At 41.0% G+C, this 21387-nt stretch overlaps 1 protein-coding gene across 1 annotated transcript in view; it reads right to left on the minus strand.

Annotated features, from left to right (window-relative positions):
• The window catches only part of Ift56 (intraflagellar transport 56), an 85284-nt gene that overhangs the window by 12495 nt on the left and 51402 nt on the right, over window positions 1-21387 (minus strand). Inside the window, exons 9-16 of the mRNA XM_060380164.1 lie at window positions 18030-18104; window positions 15212-15314; window positions 12971-13026; window positions 11113-11166; window positions 8083-8146; window positions 4200-4288; window positions 3133-3216; window positions 2042-2111 (exon numbers count right to left, since the gene is read on the minus strand). Of these exons, the coding sequence (XP_060236147.1) occupies window positions 2042-2111; window positions 3133-3216; window positions 4200-4288; window positions 8083-8146; window positions 11113-11166; window positions 12971-13026; window positions 15212-15314; window positions 18030-18104 (595 nt within the window). The remainder of the gene's footprint in view (window positions 1-2041; window positions 2112-3132; window positions 3217-4199; window positions 4289-8082; window positions 8147-11112; window positions 11167-12970; window positions 13027-15211; window positions 15315-18029; window positions 18105-21387) is intronic.

The following is a 21387-nucleotide window of genomic DNA, read 5'->3' on the forward strand; positions in this document are numbered from 1 at the left end:
TGCAAAAGCTCCAAAAATAGCTTAGCCACACCCTATGGAGGGCTAACGTCCGTAAGATGCAAAAGCTCCAAAAATAGCTTAGCCACACCCTATGGAGGGCTAACGTCCGTAAGATGCAAAAGCTCCAAAAATAGCTTAGCCACACCCTATGGAGGGCTAACGTCCGTAAGATGCAAAAGCTCCAAAAATAATAGCTTAGCTACACCCTATGGAGGGCTAACTGTCCGTAAGATGCAAAAAGCTCCAAAAATAATAGCTTAGCTACACCCTATGGAGGGCTAACGTCCGTAAGATGCAAAAAGCTCCAAAAATAGCTTAGCTACACCCTATGGAGGGCTAACGTCCGTAAGATGCAAAAAGCTCCAAAAATAATAGCTTAGCTACACCCTATGGAGGGCTAACGTCCGTAAGATGCCAAAAGCTCCAAAAATAGCTTAGCTACACCCTATGGAGGGCTAACGTCCGTAAGATGCAAAAAGCTCCAAAAATAATAGCTTAGCTACACCCTATGGAGGGCTAACGTCCGTAAGATGTAAAAAGCTCCAAAATAATAGCTTAGCTACACCTTATGGAGGGCTAACGTCTGTAAGATGTAAAAAGCTCCAAAAATAATAGCTTAGCTACACCCTATGGAGGGCTAACGTCTGTAAGATGCAAAAAGCTCCAAAAATAATAGCTTAGCTACACCCTATGGAGGGCTAACGTCTGTAAGATGTAAAAAGCTCCAAAAATAATAGCTTAGCTACACCCTATGGAGGGCTAACATCTGTAAGATGTAAAAAGCTCCAAAAATAATAGCTTAGCTACACCTTATGGAGGGTTAACGTCCGTAAGATGTAAAAAGCTCCAAAACCCCAAACACCAAAATCTAAATAGCGCAACCAATAAATGGGTAATAAAGTTAACAGACAGTTCTCAGAATATAAGGTATAATGACAAATAAGCATATGAAAAATATCCAGCATCCTTAGCTTTCAGGGAAATGGAAATCAAACCCACATATAAGTCCATCTCTTCCTGGTCAGAATGGCTATCAAACAAAATAAGTACTGGAGAGTGTAGAGAGAAGGGGGCCTTTACACACAGCTGACGGGGACATAAATTAGCCCATTAGATGCAGAAGTCAAGTATGAAGATTCCTCAAAATCTCTAAATAGCAGGGTATTGTTACAGTGGTCCAATACTCACCTGCCATGCACAAGGCTCCAGGTTTGAGCCCTAGCACCACAAAATAACAAAGCAAGACGATCTAGAATAGAACTATGCTATGATTTCAGGTCCTTACACCACAGACACTTGCACACCATGTTCATTTGGCATTATTCATAGTAACTATGACATGCGCACACACGTACACACATACACACACACAAAATATAAAGAACAATGTGTACAACTTAGAAAATGTACAACTTGAAAGCATTATATTAACATATGAAAACTTAGACCAATAAATGTCTTCTCTTATTTGTGGATCCTAGACTTTGTAAAGATTCACAAGAACATTTTTCCATGTGATAGGAAAGCAGAGGGCAGATGGAAATGGAGGAAACTATGGGAAAGCATGTGGAGTGGACATGTCAAAGAATATGATATACTTGAAGTTGTCTTGATGAAACCTGGCACTATGTACAATATAGGCAAAAATCTGGGAAAAGAGGAAGAGGACACGAGAGAGAGAGACTTATTACAGGTTATCAAAAATTACATTTTGGCATGTTGCTACTTTTCAGGCTTGAACAGGCAAAATCAGTGTGACAGCACCATCTCTACCGGATGCTTTAGTGACACTGGAAGAACCCGGAATCTGTTTGCAATAGCAGTGGAGTGTTAGTGTAGAACGGCAGAACTAATCCCGGGTGAAGTCACCCGTCACAGGCACATGGCAGCTCTTACCAGGAGCATAACAGCCCTTAATCTCAGTGTCTACTCATCCTACGGAACACAAACAACTGTAGAAAATGCTTAATGTGATTTCCAAACAGATTACACGATGGAGAAGAAAAAGAGGATTCTTGTAATGCTGCAAAAGAGAACTTACAGCAGCGAGCTAACCAACTGAGGTAAATGTAATCATTTTTCAACTTCTCACTTTGGATCAAGAGGAAAACCTATGAAAGAAAAGAAAGGGAATAAACATGAGGCTGGATATACAATGAAGATGGACATTATCAACTAGACCAGGCTGCTGATACTGTAGCCTTATATTTTAATAGTAAAACTGAAGAGTTAAAGGAAAACATTAATGATTATAAAATCTATATGTTTAATAACACTATATATTTTTTAAAAATCTGCTTTTTATTTATGGGCATGCATGTGAGCTTGGTTGAGTGTATGCACACCATGAACATGCAAAAGCCCACAGAGAACAGAAGAGGGTGTCAGAACCCTGCAATTCAGATTACAGGCAGTTATAAGCCACCACAAAGGTGCTGGGAACTCAACTCTAGTCTTCTGCAAGAGCAGTAAGTGCTCATAATGGCTGAGCCATCTCTCCAGGCTTATACTGTACTTTTTAACGTAAGCCGCAATGAAACAAATTAAAATGACTTATTTACTCTGAGCGTGTGTGCACGCACATGTGCGCAAGCATTGACACACGCGTGAGAGTACATGGTGCATGTGTAAGACGATGCACATTTGGAGACAGAAGACAACTTTCAGAAGCTGGCTCTTGCCTTCTCCCTTGCTGAAGCAGGCCTTTCATTTTGCTGCTGCAATGCTGCATAGCCCAGGCTAGCTGTCCTGCAAGCTTCCAGGGAGTCCTTGTGTTTCTGCCTCCCATGTGCAAGAGTTCTACCCCAGCCAGGTTTTCATGCTGGTTCTAGGGATGCACTTGGGTCAGCAGGCTTGTGTAGCTAGCTCCTGAACTCACTAAGCCACCGCTCTGGACTGCTTTGGTGTTTTGTTTTGAGGCTGACTGGTCTACTACTAAGCTCTCACTGGGTTTACAGGAATGGGGTACTAGTCCCTAGCTAAATCAGCCTTTAACAGTCCTTTACCCTTGCCCATTTTATTTTAGTGAGAAGAATCTAAGGAGGCTTTTAGATACAATCATTCAAATGCCTTTAGAAGCAGGCACCTTAATAAGAGTTATCACTCTAAAGAAATAAAAAAGCAGGTACTCACCTCTTCACCCTCACTGGTATTGCCTGTTGCAGCTTTGGCTTGGGCATAATTAAAGTTAAAGATGTCATCATTATAGAAGTAACTCTGAAAAATGTGTCAGAACAGCCACACTGAATTTTAATAATGTAAAATACAAAGATATCAGCTACACTAACTAAACAATCTTTTTAAAAGTGTATTATGGCTGAGTATGGTGCCACACACCTTTAATCCCAGCACTCAAGAGGCAGAGGCAGGCAGATTTCTGATTATGAGGCCAATCTGGTCTATATGGTGAAGTCCAGACAAGCCAGGATGACACAGTCACCTGTCTCTCAAACTAAACAAAAATATTAGTGTGTGTGTTCTTGTGTGTGCATGCATATGTGGGTGTGTGGTGGTAGTGGGGTAGTATGTAATGTATGTGCCATGGTACATGTGGAGGTCAAAGGCCAATTTTGTGGTTCAGCTCTAGCTCTTTCCTTCTACTACCTTTACTTGAGTTCTTGAATTCAAGTCTCAGGTCACCAGGCTTTTTTTTTTTTTTTTTTAATTCCTGCTCCCATAGAAATAATCTTAAGGAATTAAGCTAGATGTGATGGCACATGCCTTTAATTCCTGAAAGTGGGAGGCAGAGGCAGGTGGATCTCTGTGAGTTCAAGGCTAGCCTGGTATACAGAATGAGTTCCATGACAGCCAGAACAACACAGAAAAACCCTGTCTCAAAAAAAAAATGTAGATTAATTCTTTGATGCTATCAATACTACCAGAGAAAAGGGGCTATCTCTAAAATGATAACTTTTGAGAGGGATAAGTAACTGTGATTGGCCTTGAACTCCTTTCTTATTGTTGTTTTGAGACCAGGTCTTACTATGTAGCTCTGGCTGTCCTGGGACTCACTATGTAGAGGCTGGTTTTGAACTCATAGAGATCAGCTTGCCTCTGCCTACTGAGTGCTGGGATTAAAGGCATGTGCCACCTTGCCCAGTTTAGCTTCAAGCTCTTAGTTCTTCTGCCTAAACCATCATTTCCATCTAATACTGCACGTAGAATGTTGAACGTTTAAAGTATTGACAATTCATACTGACCTTGAAAGAGTTGAGGTAAATCAAGACATCATCAAATTGTTTAAGCAGGAAGAAACAGGAAGCCATGCACTGCCTCCCTGGTATTGTATCTAAAATGGAGTTGAAGAGAGGGAGAAGAAACATGGAAATTCATGAAACAGAAGTTGTCTTTAGTTAAAATTCAGTTACTGTAGGATTCAGAAACAAGAACACAGCTTGAAGTGCTTGTGCATGCCTTTAATCCCAGCACCAGGAGGCAGAGGCAGCCTAGTCTATATAGCCAGTTCTAGAATAGCCAGTGCTACACAGAAGCCCTGTCTAAAATAAAATAATGAATTTGGGATATCTTTCTTTTTTTTTTAAATATTTTTTAAATAATTTTATACATTCACTTGTATCCCAGCTGTAACACTCTCCCTCTTTCCCTCCCAATCCTCCCCTCCCTCCCTCATCTCCTCCCTGCCCCCTTCTGAGTCCACTGAGAGGGGTATCCTCCTTTCCTTCCATCTGGCCCTAGCTTATCAAATATCTTCAGGATGGTTGCAATGTCCTTATCTGTGGCCTAGCAAGGCTGCTCCTCCCTCAGGGGGGAGGGGAAGCTCATGAGTTCATGTCAGAAACAATTCCTGTCCCCCTTACTAGGGAACCCACTTGGATACTGAGGTACCATGGGGTATGTCTGAGCAGGGGTTGTAGGTTATATCCATGCATGATCCTTGGTTGGATAAACAGTCTCATAGAAGACCCCTGTGCTCAGATATATTTGGACCTTGTGGGGCTCCCTGTCCCCTCTAGGATATACTAATTCCTCCTTCCTTCATATGAGTCCATATGGTTATGGGTCTCAGCATCTGCTTTGATACACTACTAGGTAGAGTCTGTCAGTCGGGATATCTAAGTCCTGATTCTGAAACTGTAAAGTCTGCTGGCCCCAGATCCTAGAGCCACCTCTCAGGGTCCACAACAAACACACCCACTACAAGTACACTGGATTCCCTAGACTGCCATTATGAAGCTTTGCTTTATGCAGTTCCAATACCTCGACTCAGTCATTGTGGTCCAGTCTCCATATACCGTCCAACATAACCTAACACCTCCAAGCTCAAGCAGAAAAATACTATGCCATGGAGCTACCTGATTCTGATCAAGTGCAGCATTTCTCTCTGATCTTACACTTTATTTGAGATAGATGCTAGTGTGACACCCTGATCCAGTCCTATGGCACTCCAAAGAAGATGCCATGCTGTTCAATGTATCACAGTCTGACGTGCTCTATAATCCATTTCTGTATTAGGTTCACGATCTGTCTATCCCACTAGACTGTAAGCCCCACAAGGGCAGGGCTCTTGTTTTATTTGCTGCTACATTCCCAATGCTTTAGTAAGTTTTTGTTGTACAAATAAAAAAATGAAATAGGGAAAAGAAATACTATTCAATAAATAGTGTTGGTGAAACATTTATGAATCTCCAGGAGTGACTTTGTTTTTTTAAAGGTATCAATTCAGCAAGTGCTCATTTTTGCTATATACACCAGGCTGACCTGGAACTCATAGAGATCCACTTGCCTTTTCCTCCAGAGAGCTGGGACATATGCCACTATGCCCAGAAGATTTAATTTTTTTAATAGAAAGAAAAACTCAGTGTGGTGGCATATACCTGTAATTCCAGGACTTAAAACTTTGTCTGTTTGTTTATTCTTTCTCTCTCTCTCACTGTTGAAGTTTTTGAAACAGGGTTTCTCTTGGGACCTACTTTGTAGATCAGGCTGGCCTTGAACTTACAGATCTACCAGCCAAACCAAGCCTTCTTCATCTCTTTTTAAAGAGATTATTTTTATTTATGTGTATGTGTGTGTTTTCGGACATATGTGTGCAGATGGCCACGGAAGCGGAGGAGGTTATCAGACTCCCTAGCTACAGTTACAGAGCAGCCCAACATGAGCACGGGGAACCCAACTCCAGTCTTCTGCAAGAGTAATACATGCTCTTAACCACTGAGCCATCTCTCTCTCTCACTCTCTTTTTTAATGGACTCATCTTCTTTAGCAATATATATATTGCTAAATATGTATATATATATATATATATATACACACACACACACTTTTTTGTTTGTTTTTCAAGATAGGGTTTCTCTGCCTCTGTCCTGGACTCACTTTGTAGAGCAGGCTGGCCTTGAACTCCTCTGCCTCTTGATGCCTCCCAAGTACTAGTATTAAAAGCATGCACCACTGTGCCCAGTTTATTTATACATTTTGAATTGTGTGTATATGAGTGTGGCCATGAATCTGCCATGGTGTGCATGCAGAGGTCAGAGGACAAATTGTAGTTGTTTTTCTCCTTCTATTCTGTGGGTTTTGGCCAAAAACTCAGGTCATTAGGTTTGTTGGTGAATGTCTTTACCTACTGACTCAGCTCACTGGCCCTTATTTTTCTGTTTTAAATTTTGTTATTTATTTATTTATTTATTTATTTATTTATTTATTTATTTGAGACAGGGTTTCTCTGTGTAGCCTTGGTGGTTCTGGACTCACTCTGTAGACCAGGGTGGCCTCAAATTCACAGAGATTCTTCCCATCTCTGCCTTCCTGAGTGCTGGGATTACAGGTGTGTGTCACTGTTTGGGATTGTATATATAGCCAACAAAATATGCTCTGAATTTAGGCTTTGTTGGATATGGTGGTGCATGCTGGTAATCCCAGCACTTGGGAGGCAGAGGCAAGATGATCATAAATTCAAAGCCAACATGGTCTACATAGTGAGTTTCAGGCCAGCCATGATGTAGCCAGGCTATATAATAAGACCCTGCCTAAAAAAACAAAACAACAATAAAAAAGTGTGTGTGTGTGTGTGTGTGCGTACATGCACACAAGGGACTGTGGAAGGGGACCTGCAACATGTGAGAAGGTTAATACATATGGAGGTGCTGAAGTTTCTGTAAGAATGTTTCATATTGAAACTAATTTACATTTACAACTCTCAGGAACTAAGAAGCAAATTTATTCCTGTTTATTATTTATTCTCACATCACTCTTGTAAAAATTGTACTAATTTATATTTTAAGTCTATGAGTGTTTTGCCTAAACATATGTCTGTATGTCATATGTGTGCTTGGTCCCCATGGAGGTCAGAAGATGTCAGCTCCCTACAAGTGGAGTTACAAACAATTGTGAGCTGCCATGTGGGTATTGGGAATTGAATTTAGGTCCTCTGTAAGAGCAGATAATGCTCTTAATTGATGAGCCATTTCTCTAGCCCTCATATCCTTAAAAAAAAAAAAAAGACCAACAACATATTTCTAATTATGTGCACATGTGAGTGCAAGCGCCTATAGAGTCCAGAAGGGAATATTGGATTTCCTGGAGCTGGGATTGTAGGCGGTTGTGAACCACCACCTAATGTGGGTGCTGGGAATTGAACTTGAGTCCTCTGTAAGAGCAGCAAATATTCTTAAACACTGAGCCATCCCTCCAGCCCTCTCTTATTCCACTTTCACTGATATGTTCAAAAGGGATAATTCTAATATTTTTTCTTACGGTTGTGTTTATTTGTGCATATGTGGCATTACTGTAAAAGGGTATCCTGTATACCAGGTTGGTCTTTACTATGAGGCCAAGGATTCCTTGAACTTCTGATCGTCCTGCTTCTATCTCCCGAGGGCTAGAATTATAGGTACCAATTATCATGTCTGCTAAATGTGCTGCTAGAGCTCAAAGCCAAGGCTTCCTGAGTGCTAGTTAAGCATGCTACAAAGTGAGCTACATCCTCAGCCTTCCTCTCCAGTTTCTAGTCTCTTGCTTCATAATGAGAAGCATAACATCTATCCCTAGACAGCCAACTCTACTAGTCAATACCGTCTAACTCCAATTATGATTTGTGTTCAAAAGGACAGATCATAAACATACCACATTCACTAGCTGATCCTCCTACCAACTGGAAAAACTGCTGGGCAATTTTCATATGATCCCTCTGTAAAACAGAACAGAATTGGTAGAGAGGAAGCAGGCACAAAAGTTTTATTCATATTATACTTATAATACATTTTTCTGTATGTCATTTAACATATATCCTTGTTTTAAATATTCTCAAGATTGTGTTAGCAAAAGCACCTAGAAAATTATAACCTGAAATTGCATGAAAAGAGGTAGTCAATTAGAGAAAAAAAAACCTACCTCAAAATTCCACCCTAAAATCCATGCATTAAATAAATTAATTTACACATCAACAAATATGTAACTCTCTGTGTCCGCACTTTGTATCGGTGCTACAGACATAACAAGGATTATTTATGAGACTCATTTATCTATGTAGTAAATATTTGCAGCCTACATTGAGAGACCCAGAGGTGAACACCTTATTTATTGCATCCTTTGTTTCATAAAGAACTACTATGCTACACTGACATGGATAAGAGCCTTAGTCTATCTATCTGTCTGTCTATGTGCCTGTCTCTCTGTTAAGGAGAAAGGATTGCCCTATGTAATCTGGACTGTCCTTGAACTTGAGACCTTCTTCCCTTGGTCTCCCAAGTGCTGTAATTTTATGTGTGTGCCACCATGCCCAACAGCAGCCTAACTTTGGACTGCTTTCACAGTTATAAGAAGCTCTTTCCACCAAACACTGGGGAGACTGAGGCATGAAGATTGAAAATTGCTGTGAGTTCAAGGCCATCCTGGGGACATAGTACATGAGATCCTACCTCAAGAAACTAAAATTAAAAAACAAAACAAACAACAACAAAAACCACATCCTTTTTATTCTTTTTCACTTTAAAAATAAAAAAGATTTATTTATCTATTTTATGTGTATGAGTGCTCTGACTGCATTCCAGAAGAAAGCATCAGATCCCAGGATAGATGGTTGTGAGCCACCATGTGATTGCTGGGAATTGAGTTCACGGCCTCTGGAAGAGCAGAAAGTGCTCTTAACCACTGAACCATCTCCACAGCCCTGTGGTATACACCTTTGATCCAAGCATTTGGGAGGCAGAGGCAGGCAAATCTTCTAGGCCAGCCTGGTCTACAGAGTGAGTTCCTGGACAGCCAGGACTCATAAAAACCCTATCTCCAGGAAAAAAGAAAGAAAGAAAGAAAGAAAGAAAGAAAGAAAGAAAGAAAGAAAGAAAGAGAGAAAGAGAGAAAGAGAGAAAGAGAGAAAGAGAGAAAGAGAGAAAGAGAGAAAGGAGAGAAAGAGAGAAGAGAGAGAGAGAGAGAGAGAGAGAGAGAAAGAGAGAAAGAGAGAAAGAGAGAAAGAGAGAAAGAGAGAAAGAGAGAAAGAGAGAAAGAGAAAGAGAGAAAAGAGAGAAAGAGAGAAAGAGAGAAAGAAAGAAAGAAAGAAAGAAAGAAAGAAAAAGAAAGAAAAAAAGAGAGAAAGAAAGAAAGAGAGAAAGAAAGAAAGAGAGAAAGAGAGAGAAAGAGAGAAAGAAAGAGAGAGAAAGAGAGAAAAAGAAAGAAAGAAAGAAAGAAAGAAAGAAAGAAAGAAAAAGAAAACTACCTTTCTTAGACAAGATGGAAGTATATTCTCAGTACCTTAACAAAAGCTTTTTTTCTAGAGAAAGAATTTTCTCAATTTCTAGAAGCCAAACCCATTTTCTGTATTTGTCAATGAAGAGATGACCTTATTACATTAGGGCTCTTTTAAACAAAGTAGCAAGTTTTATGGTTAAAGCCCAAACAAAACAAAACAAAACAAATCCCCAAAACGCTACATAATAAAATTGTTTTTACAGAGATCCTGGATGGGAGGATTTAAAACTTAAAAGGACCTGAAGGATGGAGGATGTGACACAGTGCAAGCGTCTACCATGCAAAAAGTTTGATTCCTAGCACCCCACCCCCAACAACAGAGCAAAAGGACCTGCAGAAGAACCCAGTGATGGTAAGCGTGCTACTGCTTGCACATCAGTATCCATTCCAGTTTTTAAAAATTACTATTTTTTAAATATCTTATTTTTATTAATTACAGTTTATTCCCTTTGTATCTCACCTATAGCTCCCTCTTCCCCTTCCAATCCCACCCTCCTTCCCTTTTCTCCACCCATGCCCCTTCCCTAGTCCATTGATAGGGGAGGTCCTCCTCCCCTTCCACCTGATCCTAGTCTATCAGGTCTCATCAGGAGTGGCTGCATTGTCTCCCTCTGTGGCCTGGTAAGGCTGCACCCCCCCTGGCAGGGAGGTGATCAAAGAGAAGGCCAATCAGCTAATGTCAGAGACAGTCCCTGTTCCCATTACTAGGGAACTCACTTGGACTCTGAGCTGCCATGGGTTACATCTGTGCAGGGGTTCTAGTTTATATCCATAAATGGTCCATGGTTGAAGTATCAGTCTCCGATGCCCCTCAGTTGAGGAATGGATACAGAAACTGTGGTAAATTTACATAATGGAATACTACTCAGCAATGAAAAACAAGGAAATTATGAAATTTGCAGGCAAATGGTGGGACCTAGAAAAGATCATCCTGAGTGAGGTGTCCTAGAAGGAGAAAGACAGATGGTATATACTTACTTATAAGTGGATATTAGATATATAATATAGGATAAACATACTAAAATCTGTACACCTAAAGAAGCTAAGGAAGAAGGAGGACTCTGGGTAAGATGCTCAATCCTCATTCAGAAAGGCAAAGAGGATGGACATCATAATAGGAGGAAAACAGGGAACAGGAGAGGAGCTTACCAGAGGGCCTCTGAAAGGCTCTACCCTGCAGAGTATAAAAAGCAGATGCTGAGACTCATGGCCAAACTCTGGGCAGAGTACAGGGAATCTTATGAAAGAAGGGGGAGATAGAAAGACCTGGAGGGGACAGGAGCTCCACAAGGAGAGCAACAGAACCAAAAAAAATCAGATAACAAAGGGTGTTTGTTTTCTGGTACTCCATTGCAGTTTTAAATAACTATAACTTTGCAAAATATGGATTATCAATGATTTCATACTCACCGAACCCATTTCCTGGCCAAGGGCTGCATTGACAACTCCCTTGAGGATATACTCCTGGGAAAACACATTCAGACCAATCGCAGTTATGTGGGCTCTCTTGTTGGCCCCTTGCACCAACTCTACTTCATCTGTGGACCTGCTTTTCTCTGCTATATCCCTGGCTTATGAAAGGGTGAGGAGTCTGGTTTGATGTCTAGCAGGCAGTGTCCATACAGTAGGGTTTGTCATTGTAAAAGCTCATTCTTAAGCAGAAATAACTCAGTGGGAGACTGGAGAGATAGCTCAGTTGGCAAAGGGCTTGCCATGTAACATGAGGACCCAAGTTCAATTACTAGGACCCATGTAAAAAGCCACCTGAAATCCCAGTCTGGGAAGGTGGAAACAGGCAGATTTATGGAGACTGATAGCCAAGCCAGCCTAACACAATCAGTGAGCCACAGCCCAAGGAAAGACCCTGTCTCAAAGAACAGGGTAGACAGTGCTTGTGAAAAAATGAAAACACCATGGAAAAAAAAAAGGAAAGAAAAACAATGATCATTATGTATATATCATTTCCCCTTTCCAATGTCACAAGAACTACGCTTTGGTCCTTTTCATAAAGGAAAAAAAAAACATCTGATACCAACTTATAAGGTACTTTCTCTTCTATAGTCCTGTGGCCTCATCTGTATCCAATTTTTTAATTTCGGCTCAAAAATACTTAACAATACTTTACTCAGCAGTATCATTAGCTTTTATTAAGAGGGCTCATTCTAGCTAGGCAGTGGTGAAGCACTCCTTTAATCCCAGCACTCAGAAGGCCAAGGCAGTATATCTCTGAGTTTGAGGATAGCCTGATCTAGCCTGGTCCTATTCCAGGACAGCTAGGGCTGCAGAGAGAAACCCTGTCTAATGAGGTCTGGACGTATTTTTCATTCAGATGTCTCCTTTCTTTCTATTCTTAAAAAACAAAACAAAACAAAACAAAAAAAAACAACACTTTAGAGTGTGTGTGTGTGTGCGCTTGTAGAAGTGGGTGTGTGTACACACTAGAGCATGTGTGTGGAAGTCAGAACATAGAGTACAGTTGTGGGATTGTTTCTTTCCTTCTACCATGTGATGCCAGGGATTAAACTCAGGCCATCAGCTTGATGGCAGGAGCTTTTCCCAGTAAGTCATCTTGCCAGCTTCATTCAGTCTTTTATTCAATAAAGGGATGCTTTCTATGTACTTAGCATACACAGTGTTGGAGATACAACAAACACAGACTGTAAGAAGTTAACAATCTCCTGAAGGAAAAAAGACAATTTACAGACTCATACAGTAGTTATTAATTTCATTAGAACTATAGATTTAATTTTTAATATTTAAATTTAATATTTAATTTTTAATATTTTCAAGTTTAGCTCTTTTTTGTTTGTTTTTTCAAGACAGGGTTTCTTTGTGTAGCCTTGGCTGTCCTGGACTCGATTTGTAGGCCAGGCTGGCCTCGAACTCACAGAAATCCATCTACCTCTGCTTCCTGCATGCTGGGATCACAGACGTGTGTCACCATGGCCAGCTGGGCTTTTGTTGTTGTTGTTACACTAGTCTCTTAATAGTTATCTGATTCCCTAAAAGCTTGAGCAGAGGCAGGCAGATCTCTGTGAGTTCGAAGCCAGCCTGAGTTCCGGATAGGCAGGGCTACTCAGCAAAACCCTGTCTTAAAAAACAAAACAAAAAACCAAACAACCAAACAAAACAAAATCGCAAACATTGACTCTTACAAAACCATCAGTGCACACGGTCCTCTTGGAGCCTTCTCGAATCTGTCTTCAGCTGTGTCTACAGTGCTGCTCTCCACAGCACTGGCTTAACAGAAATGGAAAGCTCCAATTACCTGTGGCGTAGTAGGTTCCAGATCCTTGATTAAGTTATAAGCTTCCTGTACATCATCTGAAATGTAAGAAATCAGCAGTTAGATGAGCGTATGTTCCAGCAAAGCTCTCTAATGCCGTCACTAGAAAGCAGGGAGTGGCAGTATTTAAATATTCATACAAATGAGGCTGAGGGTAACAGACTGCTTTACAGCAGGCGCAAGATCACTCATATACACACACAGACACACACACAGACACACACACACACTGTTTTACTTGACCTCTAATTCTCCAAATTTAAGGCTATGTAGCTATCCTAAAGAAAACTATTATTTTTCTTTTCAAAAATGCATGTATGCATGTCATGTGTGCATGTATGTAAAGGCCAAAGGACAACCCCGGTTGTCATTCTCAAGCATATGATCCACCCCCTTTAAAACCAATTAGGCTAGACTCGATGACTGGAGAGACACAGGATCCTCCTGTCTCCACTTCTCCAGGGTGGTAATCACAAGTGCATGACAACACCTGGCACTTTCATAGGCATGTTGGAGCTGGAATCAGGACCTCCTTGGCCGGTCGTGGTGGCGCACACCTTTTATTTCCGCGCTCAGGAAGCAGATCTCTGTGAGTTCAATGCCAGCACTATCATAGAGACATCCTTTAGGCTCAGTGCTGTCAATAGATTTGTATTTAAATAAGAAAATGCCCCTCCTTTTGAACAAGAAATACACATTACATACACAAAAGTGAAATAACACTGTAAACAGGGTCACTGTGGCTGGAACTCTATGTAGAACAGTCTGGCTTCAAACTTAAGAGATCCACTTGCCTCTGCCTTCTGAGCGCAGAAAATAAAGGTGTGTGCCATCCACACCCAGCCTAAAAATTACTTATCTGGAGTCTTTAGTTTTTGTGTGTGTGTGTGTGTGTGTGTGTCATTCGTTCGTTCTTTCTTTCTTTCTCTTTCTTTCTTTTCTTTCTTTCTTTCTTTCTTTCTTTCCTTCCTTTCTTTTTCTCTTTCTTTCCTCCTTCCTTCCTTCCTTCCTTCCTTCCTTCCTTCCTTCCTTCCTTCCTTCCTTCCTTTTCTTTCTTTCTTTCTTTTACAGTTTTTCAAGACAGCATTTCTATGTGTAGCCTTGGCTGTCTCAGATGCACTTTCTAGACCAGGCTGACCTTACAGAGATCTGCCTGCCTCTGTCTCCCGAATACTGGGATTACAGGCATGTGCCACTGCACTTGGCTAATCTGGAGTCTTTGGAGGTTCTACTGTTTGCTTTTGTTTATACTAGAAATTTTTGATAAAATAATTTGAAAAATATATTCACTTTTTCATTAATTCATATCTAAAAACAAATTTCTTTTTGCTTATCTATCATATAGAGAAGACTATCTACAAGACGTGTTCTCACAAAATAAACACATTGTTCTCAGTGAGGAATAAGCTGCCTGGTTGGGCTCTGAAAAAGCCGCACTTCTAGGTTGAGATCCATAACCAAGTTTGCTAGACTGGTAAGTTCTGGAAAAAGCTGCTCCAAGAAAGTCTCTAACATGACAGCATTAGATATCACATTCTCTTTAAGTCAGAGCATTTCTCACAAATTAGCTGGACTACAAAGCCAGAGATGCACATATTTTGAGCAAGTACAAAAGTTGATAATTTAACAACAATAGGAAAATGTGAGTGTATATTGTTTTTTTCCTGTTTTTTTTTTCTTTCCTCCTCCTTCTCTTCCTCCTCCTCCTTCTTTTCTCAAGACAGGGTTTCTCTGTATAGTCATGGCTGTCCTGGACTCACTATGTAGACCAGAGTGGCTTCAAACTCACAGAGATCTTTAATCCCAGAATACTGGGATTAAAGGTGTACACCACCATTGCCTGCATAAATGTACATTTTCATAAAAGACAAACAGGAAAAAGAAAATAAGGGATAGAAAAAATTTGAAGACCCAAAAGGAAATTGACAGAGAGCAAAGACAGAACAGTAAGATTAAAGAAAGAAAGAAAGAAAGAAAGAAAGAAAGAAAGAAAAACAGAATGAGGGAGAAGAGGTATGTAGTAATGGGAGAAGAAAGAGAAGATAAGGAGAAAAAGGTAAAACCATTACGTGGTATTAAATTGTTTTTTTTTTTTTCATGAACTTGTTGCAAATATATCTTTGGAAGCATTATGCATTTAAAATGTATATACCTAACAGTCAGATTAACTATTCTAAAATTTAAAATATTCATCAGAAGTCAGAACATGACAAATCTCATTACCTTGACGAAGGTAGTAAATCACTAGGTTCAGCCTAGCTTCAGGAATGACATCAACTAGGGGAGGCAAAACCTGCAAAGCCCCTTCGCCTCCTCGGAAAACAACCTGCACAGAAAGAAAGAGTGTTCCTGTGACATCACATAAGCACATGTCACACTGGAAATGCTAAGCAGCCCGGGAGTAGTGGCACACCCTGGGGATCCCACCAGTCAGGAGGCAGGCATGAGGAGTGCAAGTGAGTGCAGGGCCACACTGAGCTTCACAGGGAAACTGTCACCTCAGCATCACAAAAATGAAAAGCCCATGATGGCATTTACATAAAACTTTCCAGAGCCTGTTTCCTCATTTCCTACATAATTATCTTTAATTAAACAAGTTAAAATGGGCTGTGTGGCATACAGTAGGTAATTAAATTTAATTCTACAAGTGTTCATTAGTACCTATATGCCTGCTACCATATTAAGCAGTGGAGTTACAGCAGCACCAAGTCACTCCCCTGCAACCACGTAAATTATTCAAGTATGGGGAGGCCTTCAGACAGCAAACAAGGGCAAACGAGGTGACTCAATAGGTAAGATGTTTGCCACCAGGCTGGCCAATTTGAGTTCAATCCCTGGACCCACGTGATAGGAGAGCTACTATAAGCTGTCCTCTGACTCCCACACGTATGCCGCGTATGCTTGCGCGTGCACATATGCACACATAATAAATTAGATAACAAATGTGATTAAATTTTTAAAAGAAAAGCAGACAAGTATTTTGTCAGATGGTAAGTGTTCTAAAGTTAAAAAGTTTAAAGTTTAAAGTGAAAGTTAACGAGAGCTGGCTCAGCAGGTGAAGGCCCTCGCTGGGAAGACAGGCAACCTGAGTTCAATCTCCAGGGCCCACATTCTTATCTCTAGCAAATTGTTCTCTGAGGCCACAAGTCCACACGTGCACCATGAAAATACATCTCCATACGTACACATAAAAATAACCATCATAAAAATTTAAAACCATATTCTCACACTATTCAATTCCTAGAGCCTACCAAGTGTTCAGAACACAGTAAACTGTCCACAGTTACACTGCAAAAAGGCATCAAGCATGAACTACATTATTTTTTCCCAACTCAGAATACTTATTTTGATAATTTTTTTTTCTGGTTCATCTTTTTAATGTCCCTTTCTTTAACAAGGGGACTTCTTCATCTGCTTCCTTGATCCTGTGACTTCTAACTCCATTAATCACTGTATCTTCAGTCTTCCCAAACTAGCAGCCCTACTTCTCAACTTGGAGCACACACAAAGGTTTCTGTTCTCCTGTAAAATCTCCTCTTGGTTCCTTTGTTCCCTCTGGAGAATGCCCTATTTTTCTTTCTTTCAATGCTAATTGCCAAAAGCTGCAGCTGACTGCTAATTTCCTCTTACCCAGTCACTCCTTAGCCTCCCCCAAATGTGTCTTTTGCTCTCAGCACCCTGGTCAACTTACTCTCAAACATCACAATTTCGCCCCTTTAACTAAATGCAAAGGACTATTCTGTGCTCTTGTCTCATGCTTATCTGCAGCTTGACACTGCAGGCTTTAACATGGCGGTAAAGATCACAACATTATTGGCAGAATTCCATCAGATGGAGACAACATTATTGGTAGAATTCCATCAGATGGAGGGTGTTACCAAGAAAAGTTAAAAAACAAAAAAACAAGATTGCTCAGCCAGCTAAGGGCTGGTTACTACAGGTTGAAAGGCCTGAAAATTTTTAAGTGCTGCCGCTGATGCCATGAGTACAAAATTCCACACATGACCTCAAAAAGTAGGCTCGGCTGGGTGTGGTGACATGTTAGTCTCAGCGCCGAAGACTGGAGGCTAAGACAGGTGGCTGAGTTCCAGGCCAGCCTGGTCTATATTTATACAGAGTTTCAGGCCAGCTAGGGCTATGTAATGAGATCTTGTCTCACCAAGAGAAGGAGGACGAAGAGGAGAAGGAGGAAGAGGAAACAAAAGCAGACCGAGAAGCTCTAGTTTCTGTTACTACTGTCTTCAGATGAGGAAGCTGAGAGCCACCATTGAAGACCATTTGCTCAGCGCTCCCAGTGCCTGGCTTGGAAGTACATGCTGTCTGCATCTTACTGTGCTGCATGATGAGAGAATACAACTGCAGCTGAGCTTAGAGTTCTCTGAGGCAGTGGTAGTCACAATCCAGCCCTGAACCATTACTCATCCAACATTGCTTTCCACCTTCTCCAGTGCAGACTTGAATTACAGGTATCCTCTGGCCATCTTACATGTGTCACACTTGTTCTAGAGTCACGCCCTAGATTAAAATAAACCTTCAAAAGCTCAGACAGTCTTCAAAGATGAGGCAATCGTCCCCACCTTTTCTAACCTTTGAGGATGGTTCCTTTGTGTGTGTGTGTGTTTTTTTTTTTTCCTGAGGACAAGAAATACTTGTCTCCATGCTTTGCTCTTTTTCCTAAATGCGAGCGACATAAATGTTGTAAGGAGCCAGTGGAGGTAGTGTACTCCTATAATCCCAGCACTCAGGGTGGCAGAGGTAGGGAGACTGCTATGAATTTGAGGCCAGCCTGGTCTACAAAGTGAGTCTAGGACAGCCAAGGCTACACAGAGAAACCCTGTCTCGAACAAACAAAAAATAAAACAAAAACCAAAGTAAAACAAAAGTGTCCTAAGGAGAGACTGGTATTTGGAATCCGTTTTATCATTTCCACAGTAAGGCAGAACTCCCTGGCGTAGCTCAGGATTTGTTGGGGCATCTCATTTCATCCATCTTTAATTGCTGTGATGTTCCAAAATAAAAAAAAAAGAAAGAATTAATTCACCAGATTGTGCCTGATAAGTTCCTTAGCAAATTCAAAGGGTGAAGAGGCGTTGTCCATCAAGCTTTTGAGCTCTGCCTAAAATATAAAAATGAAAGACTTATTAAAGTAATAAGCATATATTTCTTATTTTTTAAGATTTATTTTGCTGTTTCTTTATTTTGATTTTTTACATACATCTCTCTATGTAGCCCTGGCTAGCCTAGATCAGGCTGGACTTGAACTCACAGAGATATGTCTGCCTCTGCCTCCTGATGCTGGTATTAAAGGCATGCAATACCACACCCAACTTGTTATTTTCTTAAATTATATATATGTGTGTGTGTGTGTGTGTGTGTATTTCTGTGTGGATGTATGCACATGAGCATGGGTGCTTCCTAAGACCAGAGGCATCAGATACCTCTCAAGATGGAGTTATAGGTGGTTAACATCCAACATGGGTTCTGTGAACTAAAATCTCTAAAAAAAGTAATGAAATCAAGCTCAAACTGTGAGACATTAAAACAAAACACTAAATAATCAGTAAATAAAAATAATAAATAATTTACTGTATGGTAATATAAATTATTCTTTAAAAAACTGTATTTACTGGGCAGAGCAATGGTGGCTCACACCTTTAATCCTGGTATTCAGGAAGCAGACACAGGTGGATCTCTGTGAGTTTGAGGTTAGACTGGTCTACAAAGTGAGTTTTAGGATAGCCAAGACTACACAGAGAAACCTGTCTCAAAAAAAAAAAAAAATCAACCAACCAAACAAAACAAACATATTTACCAATACACACAAGATTAGCTCTGTTTTGCACTTTCCACAACTCTCTCTCTCTCTCTCAGTGCTGTTTATTAAAAAGTCAAGGAAACAGGATGGGAGTCTACTATAGAGGGTCCTCTGAAAGGATTCACCCAACAGGGGATCAAAGCAGATGCTGAGATTCAGAGCCAAACTTTGGGCAGAGCACAGGGAGTCTCATGGAGGAAGAAAGTGGTGGGAATAAAGGCATGGAGGGGACAGGAGCCACACAAGGAGGCCAACAAAACAAAAAGATCTGAGCCCAGGGGGTCCTGTTGAGACTGATGCACCAACAGAACACCATGCATGAAGAGGACATAGACCCCCTGCTCAGATGTGGCTGACTGGCAGCTCAGTTTCCATGTGTATCTCTGAGTGAGGGGAGCAGTAGCTGCCTCTATCATGAACTTGATTGCCTGCTCTTTGATCACTTGCCCCTGATGATGCAGCCTTGCCAGGCCATGAAGGAAGAGGATCCAAGCAGTCCTAATGAGACTTAATGAGCTATAGGCAGACGGCAATAGTGGAGAGCTCCCCCTTTCAGTGGACTAGGGGAAGGGGATGAGAGGAAGATGGAGGGAGGGTGGGACTGGGGGAATTCAGGGAGGGGGCTTCAATTGGGATATATAATACATTGTGAAGAAAAAAATAAAAATTTCATTTAAAAAAGTCACTGCAAACTTTGGAATGAAGAGAACTTGAGGAAATGATGACAACTGGAAGAACATTTCCGTTAGCATCTGTTATTCTTGTTTTCCAGAATAGGCATAATCAAGAAATGCCTTTACTGCTTTGCAGGACAAGTTAGTAGCAGAACCACTTCCATTATCTCATTCATGTTTATTTTACATATAGCCCTGAAAAAGTCACTGAACGCCACCAACATACAACGATGACATAGGATTATTTCTTTTTTCATGATTATTTTGAAATCATAAAAGACATTCTGTTCTCTAAAACTCTATATAATACTCTTAAGATGTTCTATCCCTGATCTTCTAACGCAGGGGAAATGCTTTCCTTCTCAGATTCCATTCCACAAGCTTCATTCACTTATATGATATGAACTGTCCATGCCTAATTCTAATTGTTCTTAGGATATTTGGCTGGGCTTGCTTGCCAACTTGCACCACCATCAGCAAGTGAGTTCTGTGGTTCTCACGCTGCAGCTGCCTGCACAAGCCTCTTAATGCCTGCCTTAATAGATGGCACCTTTCCCTTCCACCTTCCCGAGGGTGAGTGCTCTCTGTCACGAACAACTCCACATTTGGCTAAGGCTGAGGATCTGGCTTGCTTCCATGTATGTGGACCTATCTGCATTGCACACGTGGCACGCCTGGGTTGGCTACCCAGAGGCTATTTAAGCTGTGGGCTGGCTTTCCCCAGGGTCCGAGGATGGTTCAAGGTTCCTGAATAAACTGCATTGAAAAAAAAAAAATAGATGGCACCTTTCATGGCAGGGCCACCAGTGCTAAGGATGACAAGCGAGTTGCCTAGGGACAGCATCTGAGTGGATGCCTCTCACTTTGTGCACACGGTGAGAGTGCCAACACTGTGCCCAGGCAGCCTGCCTGCCTCATGCAAGCCCTGGCCTGTCTCATAGCCTCTGCAAAGTTGTTAGGAACCCAGAGACCTCAGATCACACTTTGTGTGTATGTGTGAGGGGGTGGTTTTCCAAGACAGGGTTTCTCTGTGTGTAGCCTTGACTGTCCTGGTCTGGCTCTGTAGAGTAGGCTGGCCTCAAACTCACAGCGATCCTACCTGAATGCTAGGATTAAAGGCATGCACCACCACACCCAGCTCAGATCACACTTTTAAATTATTAAAGATTATTTAGTTTAATGCTCTTACTGAAAACAACTTAAGAAAGTATAGAGGAATTATTATTTTAAAGCAAGCTGGATGGTGGTGGCATACACCTTTAATCCCAGCACTCGGGAGGCAGGTGGATCTCTCACTTTGAGGCCAGTCTTGTCTACAGAGTGAGTTTCATGACAGCGAAAGCTACACACAGAGAAACCCTGTTTGGGGGATAAAAAAAAAAAAGTAAAGAGTTATGTCAAAAGTGAAGGGGAAAACAGATCATAAAGGTAAAAAGTCACAGAGCCATTTTTGAACTGGAAGGAGCTATGAGTTCCTTAGAAGCAGAATTTTAATATATGTAATTTTTGTTATTTGAGAATTTCATACTTGCATAAATTCATATTGTATTTTGTACAATTAGAATTTTTCAGTCAGGCATGGTGCCTCCTGCCTGTCCAAGCTACACTTAGGAGACTGAAGTAGAAGGATCAGGACCGTGAGGCCAGCCAGATCTATACAGTAAGAGCTTATGAACTTAAACTGTTTGTCTCCAACACCAAAGAGTATAAATGCAAGGAACACAAGTCTAAGAAGGCCGTAATTCAAAGAGGTAGACAAGGCCTGACCTAAACAATATCCCAGGAGTTCCTAATTCCACCTGGATAGCAGCTGAACAGATTTGAACACATGGGAGCCCTAGATGCAATGGGCACTGAGAAAAGGTGAGGGAGAGAGGAAGAAAGAGAGGGGAAGAAAGATCTACCCAGAA

This window comes from Meriones unguiculatus, chromosome 3 (genome assembly GCF_030254825.1).
Source record: "Meriones unguiculatus strain TT.TT164.6M chromosome 3, Bangor_MerUng_6.1, whole genome shotgun sequence".
Lineage (NCBI taxonomy): Eukaryota > Metazoa > Chordata > Mammalia > Rodentia > Muridae > Meriones > Meriones unguiculatus.